At 38.2% G+C, this 13,750-nt stretch overlaps 1 protein-coding gene across 3 annotated transcripts in view; it reads left to right on the top strand.

Annotated features, from left to right (window-relative positions):
• OSBPL10 (oxysterol binding protein like 10) overlaps window positions 1-13,750 on the top strand; it is an 85,909-nt gene that overhangs the window by 16,944 nt on the left and 55,215 nt on the right. For all 3 annotated transcript variants that reach the window (XM_088150859.1, XM_088150858.1, XM_088150860.1), the window contains exons 2-3: window positions 6,402-6,577; window positions 7,145-7,224. In XM_088150859.1, coding sequence (XP_088006985.1) covers window positions 6,402-6,577; window positions 7,145-7,224 — 256 coding nt within the window. The remainder of the gene's footprint in view (window positions 1-6,401; window positions 6,578-7,144; window positions 7,225-13,750) is intronic.

The raw sequence follows: 13,750 nt of genomic DNA, 5'->3' as shown, positions 1-13,750 counted from the left end.
TATGCACTCTGGATAGATGTGAATGAGTTATTTTGCCTCTTTAGTATCTAATTCTCCCATTAGATGAATACACAGCTAAACTTGATTAGTCCTCTCTCCATTCTTACCCACAATTTTCTCAGTGGGGTAGAACTGAAAATAAACCTAAGAACATCAGTGTTGGAGCAGGCCACTGACTTAGCTAGCGTGTTCACAAACTGTGATTCCTGACCTTCTGGGAGTTCGTTTTAAGGGGTTGCAGTATTGTAATCCTTGAAAATCCCTGACCTAACTAACATTATATGTTCTTTAGTGGTAGAGCAAATGCATTTGGAAAGCTTAGAATATGGACAGAAGAATTTTAGACATCTTCCATGAGTACTTCCCAGCAACTGATAACGAAAGTATGTTGCCTGTGAATCTGGAGGTAATAAACAGCAATCAAGACCAATAATTGTTAATAACCTGATCATTGATGAATTTGTCCAGTCCTCTTTTTAGCCTTAGCCTAAATGAGAGGCTAGGGACCCCATCTGATGGCACCAAACTCTACAGGTTAATTATATGTTATGTGAAGAAATACTTTTATTGTTCTGAATCTCCCCATATCTAATTTCAATAGATGACCTTGAGTTCTAACATAGGGAGAATGTTTTCATATCAGGCATGGTTTTGTGTACCTCTGTCACAGGTCCCTTTATCTGCCTTAGCTCTGAATTTAAAAGCCCAGATACTGTAGTTTTTCCTTGTAGGGAACCTGTTCAAGCCCCCAAATAATTTTAGTTACTTTTCCTTCCATCTTTTCTAGTTCAGTAGTAATTTTTTCAGGTGAGGATGTAAAGTATTATTTAACCATAAATTTATATAAGGGTATATTGACTGTTTTATTTTTGGTTCTTTTCCTTATTATTCCAAACATGGAATTTATCTTTTTCAAAAAGCAGTCACAAGCTCTGTTGAGATTTTCATTGAACTAGCCACCCTGCCTCCAAGATTTTTCCTGCTCCATCACTGCCAGCTGGATCCTATTAATATAGATTTGAAGCTTGGATTTCTTTCATGCCACAGCACCTGATTTTGCATTCACACTGAATTGTATATGTGCCATTTTGACTTCCGTTTATCTAGTTTGGGAAGACCCTTTTGGGTCTCTTTGTAATTGCTTGTTTATTTGGTCATCCTGAACAGTTTGGCATCATCAGCAAATTTAACTATTACACAGCTCAGCCCTTATATTAAATAATTTAAAAGCAGGTTAAAAATTACTGGTCCCAGTACTGATATTTCAGGGGACTCTACTTTTAATATCTTCCCAAATTTAAATTTGCCAATTTCTTCCTACTGCTTTTTTCAATTTTAGCCAATTACTGGTCTGAAAGTGCACCCTATCTTTTCCCATTGTTGTTGAATTTGCTTTGGAGAAAGACTTTATGAAAGACTTTTGAAAATCTAAATATATAGTTTATTAGATAACCTGTATCTACAAATTCCCTTGATGCCCTCAAAAAGTTAGTGAGACAAAAAGTATCCCAAAAGGAGCCATGTTGCTCTTTTTCATCAGGGCTTATTCCTGTATATGTTTTTTTTTCTCTTTAATAATAATTTTCTGTCATGGTATCTGGAACAGAAGTTGTGCCAATTTTCTGTCCCTCCCATCCCTTTTTTAAAAACCAGAGATACATTAGTTGTTTTCCAATCCTTGGAATAGATGCCATCTATAAAGAGAATTTGCATAGTTTTGCTGCAGTTTGGCCCTACTGATTTATTTTTAATTTGTTGATTAGACTTACAAATTCATCTCTTGCTACCTCTATTTATCAGTTCATCTGGTTTTTTTGAAAAAGAACATGTCAGGCTTGGACATAATATGCTAGATCTGAAGCAGCAAGGTCAGAAACAACGAATTTATTGTTTCTCTGCATTTTCTCTTTTTTTAGCACACTTTCAACAGCTCTGTTGCCCAGTCACCCAAGAGCCTCCCTGGCTGGTTTCCTGATTCAAATATATTTAATGAATGTTTTGTTGTCTTAATGTTCTTTGCCATCTGCTCCTCAGAGCACAATTTATTGATTGCTCGCATTTCTTTTGTCAGTGTTTATGCTCATTTTTATTCTCATTTGGGCAAGACTTCAATTTTTGAAAGAAGCCTTCTCAGCTTTAATAGCTTATCTGACTCTATTGTCATGTTCTCCTGGTCTTTGTGGCACTTTTCCTCTTTGGAAGCATATATTCTAACTAAGTCAATTATTCTTGTGCATGTTAATTATCTCCAAGACATTTGACCATCTTGACTTCTTTCAATTTTTTGTTTTTGGTTAACGAATCCCCTCATTTTACGAAGTTTGCTTTTTTTATGCCAAACATAATGGTGTTGGAAGTCTGGTGAGCTTCTAATCGTTAGACAAAAGGAGATTTAGGTTGATAATCTTTTTTTTTCTTTTATGAGAGATGTAGTCCTTGCTTAATGACAGTATTTGGCACCAGAACCTCTGTTGCCAAGTGATGCAGTAGTAAAGCATGACATCATGTGACTATGCCACTTAGCAATGGCAATTCCAGCACTTTTGGTTGCTGTCATTGTGAACCCCATGCCGTCATTAAGTGTGACTTCACATGGTTGCCATTTGCGACCTTTTGCTGGCTTCCCCATTGACAATGCTTGTCAGAAGCCGGCAGTGAAGGTCACAAATGGTGAACACGAGACCGCGGAACGCTGCAATATAATTGCGAGCCAGACGCCAAGTGCCCAGATTGTGATCATGTGACCGCGGGGACACTGCAACGGCCGCAACTACAAGGACTGGTCATAAGTACCACTCATTCAGTGCTGTCATAACTTTGAACTTAACAAGTAGTCATTAAGCAAGGACTACTTATACAAGTAGCATATTCTCAGATGCTTTGCTGAGAACTGTTTTGATCATAATATGTATGCAAAAAGACTGGGTTCTTACATTGTGCTTGTAGTAGGCACCTGCAGCTTACAAGCTCTAGAGACTTGAATTGGTTTAGCAATGTACCTACAGTTGACCTGTGGACTGGTCCCTTCCTAATTTAGGAAGGTGAATATCTCTCCTTGAGGTTGAATAGTAAGAGGGGATTTTATAGGAGGCTTAAAAAAAAAAAAATCTTTATAGGGAGCTGCTGCTTGTTGTGGAGAAAATTAGAATTTAAGGTGAAAGTTGTAGGATTAGATTTTCCAGGACTCGGGAAGTAATATAATGCACCCAGATTTCTTGGGGGCGGGAGTAGTTAGATGGAATATGTTTGATGATTTTACTTTGCATGTGCTTAAGCCTCACCCAATTTCTTTCAAAGCAATATTTCTCTGAGCCTTACTCTCCATTTTGGATGAGTCTGCCCAATGTTCCTTTGTTCACAACTGTTCTTTGTATCCTAAACCTTTAAGCCTAAAATTCTCCATGTTTCCTTCGCTGCTTTGTGGCTTTTCAGCAATTAAATACAATTTTATATGGACATTTCTGGTGCCACTTTGTGATTTAGGGGAAGGTGTTGTAATCTGTTAACATGCCTCAGAAGACTTGGCTTCTGCAGATTGAATCCCGCTGACTACCAGATACAGGCTTATGGTGTGCTGGTGTTTCTCAGGTAAAAGAAAAGGGAAAATATGCTCCTTTTTTTGGCCTTGGTCTCATAACCTGGTAGAGGGGTGGAAAGGAAAGTGGTGCAGTAAATAATGAAGGCAATAACTACTGCATCATTCCTCGCTGTCTTGATTGGGTGGGGCAGGCCCAAAGGTGAAAGGGAGCTTTACGGTGCTATAAACCAAGAACAAATCATAATGGTTAGTTTGGTTAAGGTCCATAAGGTAGACAGGCCAATTTGCTCAAAACATACTAAAGGCTTAGTAAACATGTACATGTATCTCATGAATCATTTTTGGCTTACTATGATTTGCAAACTTGCCCCAGGTTCAGATATAAACTAAATACAAACTGGAATGGCTTAGGGCAGAGGTTACCAAACTATGGATTGCAATTCTTTGGAGGGATCTGGAACGGGGTTGCAAATTTTGAATGACTTGTCCAGGCAGAGCCAGACTGCTGGTCTATGAGAGGAGTTGGATGTTGTAGAGGTTGCAAGGTAAAGGAGCTGCAAAGCTGGGCCCAAAGGCGGTAGTATCAGGGCTGGGAGCAAAGTCATGGGATTTGTGGGCAGGACTGAGGGTGGCAGAGCAGGAAGACCCAGGAGACTAGTTTCACAGAAGAGAGCTGTGGATTTGCCAGATGCCTCACCAAGGCATTGTTTTCCTCTGACCTTTGAGAACCCATGGATGCTGTTGGAATTCTGACCCCCTGAATTTTACAAATGGAACCACTTGGTTATTTCCTGAATTCTGTCCTTCACCACCAGTGTACATCTTCTTATTGATCAGGTGATGTACATCTGGACCTGCTTTTTGGAACAGGGCCCCCAAAACTCTGTGTAGCACTTTTGGGATTCTCTGTGAGAACTCACTCTCACTTCACCTGAATCCTGGTGTAGGATGAGGTGTGAATCCAACCATTGAGCCAATGATGTTTCCTGCCTAATTTGCTATTACAGGTAGTCCTCTACTTATGACTGGAACTTTCGTTACTAAGCGATGTGATCATTAAGTGAGTCATGCCCGATTTTACAACCATTTTTGCCCTTCTTGTTAACTGAATTGTGCAATTGTTAAGTGAATCATGTGGTTGTTAAGCAAATTCAGCTTCCCCCATTGATTTTGCTTGTTGGAACCCCCCTGGGAAAGTCGCAAATAATGATCATGTGACACCGGGACACTGCAACCATCATAAATATATGCCAGTTGTCAAGCACACAAATTTTGATCATGTGACTGTGAGGATACTGCAATAGTCATAAGTGTGAGGACCAGTCCTAAGTCATTTTTTTCAGCATTGTCATAACTTGGTTGTTATACAAATGGTTGTAAAGGGCTGTAGAGGGAAGGATTTATTCTTGCATAGGTCCAGAGAGAATAAGAAATCAGAATTAAACAAGGATGTATGGATATTTGGAGATGAGAGTTCATGAATGGGGAAGTATTTTGTTGCTATCATTTGAATTGTGATTTTGCGTGTGTGTGTGCGTGTTACAAATTGTTGACCCATGATTGAAACTCTCAGCCACATAGGAGCAAAATATTGGGGCTTGGTTAGTCTTTAGAAAGGCATCAGCACAAACTGAGAAATCAAAATATATATTTTAATTTCTGGTGTTTTTTCTTTTTAGAATAGCAATAGATGGTATAATGCATATACTTCTTAAAGAAAAAAATGCATTTCTATAATAAGATTAATTTAGAAGAATTAAGGATTTTATTGTAATCAGTGGCAGTTTTTCATTTTGATTAAATGTCATTTTGATATCCACATTTAACTTTTTAACAATGAATACAATTATCATTTCCAGTTTTGCTGTGCCAAGATTTGTTCTTACAGCTTGTATTTATTGAATAAAGCATAAGGTAAAATGCTGGTTTTTCATAGTGAAGCTATGTCATTAAGGTCACATTTGAATATACCTCACATTTGATAAGTTGAATTTATTTTCAAGAAAATTTATTAGAATGAGGAGGAGAAAGTCACTTTAAAAAAGCAGAAGCAAAACCTTTCCCCATTTTAAAAATGTGTTTAGTATTTGGTTTTGAAACAGTACAAAGAGAAGCGAAAATTTTAAAAGGGCACATACCAAAAGTAGTTGCACCTTGTCTTCATAAAAAGGAAGGCATGTTAATTATAACTAGCTGATTTCAGTGGGAACTAATTGCAACAGCTGCGGGCTATTGAATTGCTTGTTTAAATTAGAATTCTTAGTGATTAAAATGTTTGTAGCAATAGGTAACCCCATTTGTGATAGTGGAAATTTCATTACATTCCTGCAGCGGATTTCATCAGCACAAAAATGACTGACTTGGTTGAATTTGGCAATTAACTATTTTAGTTCCTGACACCTTGCCTCATCTAAAAGTACTGTAAACTCAGTGTAATAAATATGACACCTCTGGAATTTTCAGTGCAATGGTTTTCAGAGTTTTAGTTTATTTTCTTTTTGAACAGTCAGTGCCCCTTTAATCTCAAGGGATAGATTTGTGGCATGAAGAGACTACCATCTATCAATTGTACAGTACTTTAATCTCAAGACAGCACCTTGTATTTTAGATATTAAATCATTTCCAGCAAGTAGCCTCAACATAACCTTGCCCTTTCTTGATTATTTCAATAATATTTTATTTTTCAGTCTTAGATGTCTTACTGAACAATGGCAAATATTAATTTATCAACAGTAGAATATATATATGGACTATGCCTCACTATTACTTGTGTTCCAGAAATAGTTTTAGCTTTTTATTTTTCTGGTTTCCAAATAAGAAATTCCCCATAGAAAATTAATGTATGTTTCTTTGTTTTCTTTAGGTATTTTATATTGGACTTTGAGACTGGAATTCTACAATACTTTGTAAATGAACAGAGTAAAAACCAGAAGCCTCGAGGAATCTTGTCTTTAGCTGGCGCCATAGTTTCTCTCAGTGATGAAGCTCCGAACATGTTGGTGGTATATTCTGCTAATGGAGAAATGTATAAACTGAGAGGTACAGTATTCTTTAGGGTTCAGCTCCCTTGATACAGTATAATTTTCAAACGATGTTAATTGTGGTAAACACTTTACTTAATTTGTATAAAATTAAAGTAAGACTCTGCATTTCCCCTATTAATGTTCATATGCAAATTAGTACATTGACATGAGATTTATATTTGTATTGTAGATAATTCTGTTTAGGCTAGAATTAAATCTTTCAGGACTGAAAAACGTTCTGAAAGTCTGTCGATTTAATTAAACGCAAACTAGGCAATTATCAGAATATCTGATAGAATTCCCTGAACTGTACATTTCATGTTGAGGGCATGTTTGTTTCTTTACAGAAAAATAGACTTTCTAATTTATCAATATGTGTTTAAGTCATAAGTAAGTATTTTGATATATTGGGATTAAGTTATGTACCTCAGATTTAAAAGCAAGATAGACAAGTCAATTTTCACTCATCAGAATGTCTTAATTTTAGCATGGGGAATTTGAGAACAGAAAGTTTTCAAAACAACAAATTGTTTTTAAACTGAACAGTTAAATTACAGATTATTTTGTGTGTATTTATTTCTAGCTGGTGATACAAAGGAGAGACAGTACTGGGTGACTCAGCTTCGATCTTGTGCCAAGTACCACACAGAAAATAATTTGAAGGTAAAAATTACTGGACGGGAAATAGCTTACTTCCATGTCATTAGGGCGAGTGAAGTTTGTAATAATAAAACCCCATTAAATTGTTAAGTTTGCAGGGCCTTACTGTTAATTTTTCACTTCCACATACAGTAGAAAAAGTTATAAAAAGATAACTGTTTACCAAGTTTTAATATCAGTAGGGTTTAATGGGCTGGTAACTGATATCAAAAACATAAACTAATAGCAGAAAAGGGAGATAATTTTGAATATAATGAATGTACAGGGTGACTGTTTCATGTACTGTATCTTTTTAGGAAATGTTAGTGTGTTAAATTAACAAACAAAAATGAGGTTCCCTCTAAATTGAGTGTTAGAAGCCATTTACCTGTTATAATATGGGTAGTCCTCACTTAGTGGCCACAATTGGGACTAGCAGCTCTGCCGTTAAGTGAAGCAGTCACTAAGTGAGAAATCACGTGACTGTGCTTTCCTTTTCCCCACTCCCCCATGGTTTGGAATGCTCACCCCCAAGGTCCTGGAATTGTCAGCTTGAAACTGACAAGACTAATCAGTTTCACACCTTTGGCTTTTGTTTGCCTCCTGACCACTGTCCAGCTCTTTGGAATGAAAGGATCACAAGAGAGTAAGCAGGCATACAATGGGGAATACACATAGAAAGGAATGTGGTGTGTATAGAAACCAAAATGGGGCAACCAAACAAGTCCACGTTGTATGTGTTAAAGTTTCTTCAAATTTTTTACATCTCAAGCATAAACAGTTTTAGAGGTAACCTTCCTTAAACTTTAGCTGGGGCATCCAATAAACATGATTTTTTAAAATGAATTAATTTTATCTTAAGATCAAAAATACATGTCTGATACCCTTTAGATCACAAAAATACTGACTTGATGAAACAAGATATCCCAACTTTTTATTTCAAAATTCTTGTTAATTATCAATATTTATTTTAGAGATCCTCTTCAATTGTTTATATAACTGAGCTTTAGATTGAGACTCCAGTGAAATCTTTTCAAGTATATCAAGTAGTTTAAGAGTTTCAGAGCCTGCCAATATGTCAGATCCAAATTGAGAAATGAACAAATATTTTAATTGGATGTGGATCTGAGGAAATTTTTGTCAGCCCACATTTCTTTTTGTAATTATTCAAAGCCTTTAAAAAGTCTGCTGATCTGAAACATTTTTCCTTTTTCTGCCCAGGTATTCCCAACCCCCCCCCCCCTTTTTCCTGCTTTTTTAAAATTAGGGTTATCTAAAACAGTGAATTTCTTTTGAGAACTGGGGTCAAGCTGAAACCTTCACCCCAGAATTTTCCAAATAGGTCTGGTTGCATTTAAAGCAAATAAAGTAACTGAATGTTGGCTAAAATTAGAACCAAGTGTTTCAAAGCAGTCAAATAGTTGCACTGTTGAAGTTCTGCCACTAGTTGCTCTTTATTAATGAGGATTGGGGGATAATAATCATTCAAAGCTCTTCTGCCCCCCAACTTCTCATGAGCAGTCATCAATAAAGCTCATTAACTCAGCATGTATGTGCTATTACAATGCCATATTTTGATTTGCTTTTATAAAGAAGATCTTTGTCTCTATTTAATGGAACTTTCTGTGACACATGCAAGCCCAGAGTAACTCTTTAGAATGAGGCATGTGATAAGATAGGACATTTGTGTCTGATGCTTCCTCTCATTGCAATTAAATTTGTGACAAAATGGTCCCTGATGCATTGGGTAGTCACTTATAATAACTGGTCACAGTGGACTGGTTCACATACAATACTAAGCCATCATGTGTTTTATTTGTTTTGGCTTAGCATGAGATATGAATTTACCTCTCATAGGTTTGCATTACTATATATATTAACCAGGCCACAGTGACAGATCTAACATATGCTGGATGTTAAAATGTATGTTAATGTGTGAATGCAGCCTGTATGCAAGCTATCCATAGCACCTGTCACTAGTGTGGCACTTGCATTTGTTGGAGAATTTTCCCAGAGGTACGTTTGAACCAGAGATTGGTACACATTACACTGAAGCACAAATTGGTTTAGTGACAGTGCTGGAGGCCTGAACAGGAGAAGTGCTATAATCCTTCCTTACAGATTTATACAAATTAGAGTATACATGTGATTGGATACAACAGCAAGATATTTGTTTGGATATAAGCAACAGTAAGTATTTGATTGGGTATAATGTATCATGCGCCTAGTGAGGTTAGTGAGGCAATTAGGGTGTATGAGATAATGAGGCAGGACTACAAAGACAATGAGGTTATGAAAGAACAAAGAGGCATTCCATGAACATAGTTTCTTCTCAGGGAGTTGCTTTCTTTTGGTTTCCCAGAGCTCTGCTTGGGAAGCCTCCCAGTATCTTCTTCCAGCATATCACTTCTTGGCTTTTTCAACGTTTTATGGCTGAGCTGGCATTTTTAGCTTCCCTAGGAAAGTATATTTTGGTTTAGGGGCTTTTAGTTTGATTCCCGAAATTCTCCTTCACCAATCATCAACCTAGGTCTCCAACAATGATCTTTTCCAAAGAGCAGTACCAACATGACATGGAGAGAGGGAGCGTGTGGAAATGAATTCCATTCATCCATTCTGTGTTTTCAAGTTAGCAGAAAATATGCAATGCCAGTGGGTTGTTTATTAATATTTCCTTTTACCATAATTTTTTACCATCAGGATCTTAATTTTCTTTATTTATATTTGTATTTCTAGCAATGGGGCTTGATTTTTAATCTGAAACTTCATAGTAGCCGAAGAAATCTCTTCAAATAGAACCATAGTGTGAAGGTTAAAATATATGCATGTAACATCTACCGAAGCTTTAGACTCTGTGTTTTGTTTGTCATTATGTTAAAACTAATTATTCTTGTCTTGCCTGTTCAGTGAATCCAATAAATATGGACAAGAAAAATTGTTTCCGTTCAAACTCTTAGGGAAATAAAGATTGAAAAAAGTGTCTATTTTTTCCCATTACCTTCATTTAGCTTGAACTTAGTTGTGTATATTGTGTCTTGATACTTTCTGCAGGAAAGATGGGCTAGCTATAATAAATGTAACATGATTTATTCAAGGAATTCAATTATTTATATTCAGGATGTGAAACTCTCTACTTAAAATAAACATATAGATTTTTGGTAAATGTGAGAGGTTGTGCCAGTTTCTTTGCAGGAGTAAAGAGGACTTCTTGGATGCAGCTTGAAACATCCTAAGATAGTTTTTCAAGTCACATTTCTGAAATATAAGGTTTGTTGTATTTGGAACAGATGGTTCAAATGGATATGCAACCTATTGTGTATTAGCCTTACCACATTGGGCTGGAGAGACAAACTAGGGGTCCTACTTGTGTACCAGCCACCTTGCTGCCTGGCAGGATCCTCCCTGCGCTTCTTGAACTGGCCTCAGGGTTGGCACTGGAGCAACCTTGCATTTTGGTGCTGGATCACTTCAACCTACCAACTTTGGGGGCTGGTTCAGGTAAAATGTGGAGTTTATATCTTCCATGGTGACCATGGGCTTGTCTCAAGTTATCTCCGGCCTGATACATGTAGATGGTTACACTCTGGATCTTTGATTTATCTCTGAGCAGTTGTTCAGTGAGCCAGAAATGGAGGGAATTTCCATCATCCTGTTGCCATGGTCAGATCAAACCTAGGTCTGATTGTGACTGGTAGCCTCCATTGGGCAGTAGGACCAATGCCTAATGGATCCAATTGGTTTTCAGAGGGAAAATCTTCAATTTTCCCAGCTCTCTGACAGGTAGTTCCAATTTAGTCTTTGGTGAGCAGCTGGTATCAGGAGGTGAGCTGGGTGCCAGATGTTATTGCATCTAAGCAGCCTCTTTTTGGTTGCTGATCTTGGGGGTTGCCTTGCTTCACTGAGGCCATCCAGGAATGAAGTGCCAGAAATGAAACTTGGAGCATCAGTGGAGGAAGACTAGAAGCAAACCCACCAGAGCACTGGTATTTGCCTATATTTGGGCCTCCACCATGATGAAAAGGGAGGAGAGGCACTCTTATTTCTCCTCCCTTATTGCATCAATGGGCTGCTATCCAGCCTTGTGAGGTTGTAAACTTCCTTGTGGGAAGGAGACAGACATGTGATCTTTCACCGAGCTGCTGTGACCACCTTGTGCAGCATTTTGCTAAGAGTTGTTTGGATTTGCTGAAGTCCTGACTCTGAAAGGAGACAGTGGTGACAAGTAATTGCTTACTTTGTTATCTTGGTCTGTGACTTCTGAGGAAGAGGGGAAGGGTGCTGTCTCAATTGTCCTCTGCACTTGCCATGTGGACTCCTTCCCTTCCTGGCTTGTTCAGGAAATGGGTGGAGTGGTGGCCATTTGGATGTGGGAACTTGTCAGCACCTCATTATGAGAGGGGGAATTCCTGCCAGCCTTAAAACAGGCTATGAATCTAGTGCTGTTGGAGAATTATTGGTCAGTCTCCAATCTACCCTTTTTTGAGAAGGTTGTTGAGTTGGTGATGGTAAATAAGTTCCACAGCACCACAGAGGAAATATCCTGCCTTTGGTATGGATACAGTATTGGTCATTCTCTTAGATAATCTTTGTCAAGACTTGGGTGAGGATAGTGCACCCCTCCTGTTCTTATTGGACCTCTCAATAGCTTTTGGTACCATCAACCATAGTATCTTATTGGACTATCTGCAATGGTTGGGGATAAGAAGTGTGGTTTTGCCATGGTTCCACTCCTTCAATGGATGGTGGGGAAGACAAGGCTGGTTAGTGCCCCAGTGTGTGGGATGCTGCAGGGGTCAATCCTCTCTTCCCTGTTCTTTAATATCAATATGAAGCCACTGGGAGAGGTCATCAGTACACTGATAATATCCAATTGCACATTGCTGCCCCAGGCCATGAGGGGGACGCTGTTATGTCCTTTCCCAGTACCTGGAGGCTCTGAAGGTCTGGCTGGAAGCTGAACTCTAGTAAATCAGAGTTGCTGTTGATACACTGGAGGTCTGTCACCACCAGAGTGTTCCTTGACTGGCAAGCATTTCCCATCAGGGAGCTTGTTTATGACTCGGGGGTCCTTCCGAATCATGACTCCTGTTGAAACAGTAAGCCATGACCACAAGGGCCTATGTACAGCTTTGACTGGTATGTCACTTACAATCCTACCTGAGGCAGGAGGATCTGGCTACAGTAACTCATGCCCTCATCATCCCCCAGCTGGACTACTGTAATGCACTGTATTTGGGGCTGATCTTAAGGACTACCTGGAAATTATAATTGGTTCAAAATACAGCAGCCCACATACTTTCAAACTCCCAACGTTGGGAACACATAACATGGGTTGTTTTGCAGACTCTGTGCTAGTTGCTGATTGATTGCTGTGTGCAGTTTAAGGTGTTGGTTTTAATCTATAAGACCCTTATGTCTTGGTGCCTGGATATCTTCAGAACCACCTACTCTAACCAGTTCTGAATGGATTGATTAGATCAAACTGTTATTAAGCCCATATTTCTGGGGAGGTTCAGGAGGTTGAAGCAATAAGGCATAGTGGTAATGCCAGTGCTGTAGAACAGTGTTCTGGTAGCAATCAGACTAACCCTTTTCTTTTGATGTTTTGGAAACTATTAAAGATGGAATTGTTTTAGAGACCTTTCTCCTGATTTTATAATGCCATCTTTAACTTTTACTGTTTTCATTCTTACATTTGATCACGTTATTTTATTGCTTGTATTATAAAGCTTATGCTGTGAATGTTTTAAATTTTTAAAATGTATTTTATGTAAGCTGCCAAGAGTCTCTTTGATTGTGGCAGTATAGTAATGTGTTTAATAAATAAATATACATTGTATTTGAGTTGGGACTAATTTACATTTTATATATGTAAATTATTTCCTATAAGAATGAAAGATTCACTAGTTATAAAATCTTTATCTAGTGTAAGAATCATAGCTTTTCCATCTAAGAACATCTTATGACTGTCTTTGCATCTTTACACTTCAACATCCTGTTATCTTTCTAGAAAGAGTTACTGCATTCCTTAACACAAGAGGTTAAGGTTGTTACTCAATTGGTCCCACAGATGAAAATAACTAGAATAGATTTTTTTTCCCCTAAAAAAAAACTACTACTTGCTGTTATAGGCTTTAAGCCAGTGTTGCCCAAACTTGGCCACTTTAAGATGAGTGGACTTCAACTCCCAGAATTCCCATGCTGGCTGGGGAATTCTGGGAGTTGAAGTCCACTCATCTTAAAGTGGCCAAATTTGGACAACACTGCTTTAAGCAGTCTCTCTTGGAAGCTACTGTCAGAAAACTCAGCCGGCATATCATGCAGTTGTGAGGCAGTGGAGGGAGAGATGGTGGGAGGAACTACCTTAGCCAGAACCCCTTTGAGCTGACTGCCCATTGGTCCTTTGTGACCTTTCCTGCTCTCCTTTTCTGAGGTCAAGCAGTTCTGTGCCAGTGAAGGGAGAGGCTAACCAGAATGAATGGGAGTTCTGAGTGTAGCAATTTTAATCCGCCTGTTTTACTTCCAGGCAAACAAGGATTTTGGAACTCCT

This window comes from Python bivittatus, unplaced genomic scaffold (assembly GCF_059951505.1).
Source record: "Python bivittatus isolate LINGU-HERP-01145 unplaced genomic scaffold, Pbiv_v1 ctg000610_np1212, whole genome shotgun sequence".
In the NCBI taxonomy this organism is placed as follows: Eukaryota; Metazoa; Chordata; class Lepidosauria; order Squamata; family Pythonidae; genus Python; species Python bivittatus.
Note: the sequence above shows the minus strand (reverse complement) of the source record. Positions and strands in the feature narration are given on the sequence as shown.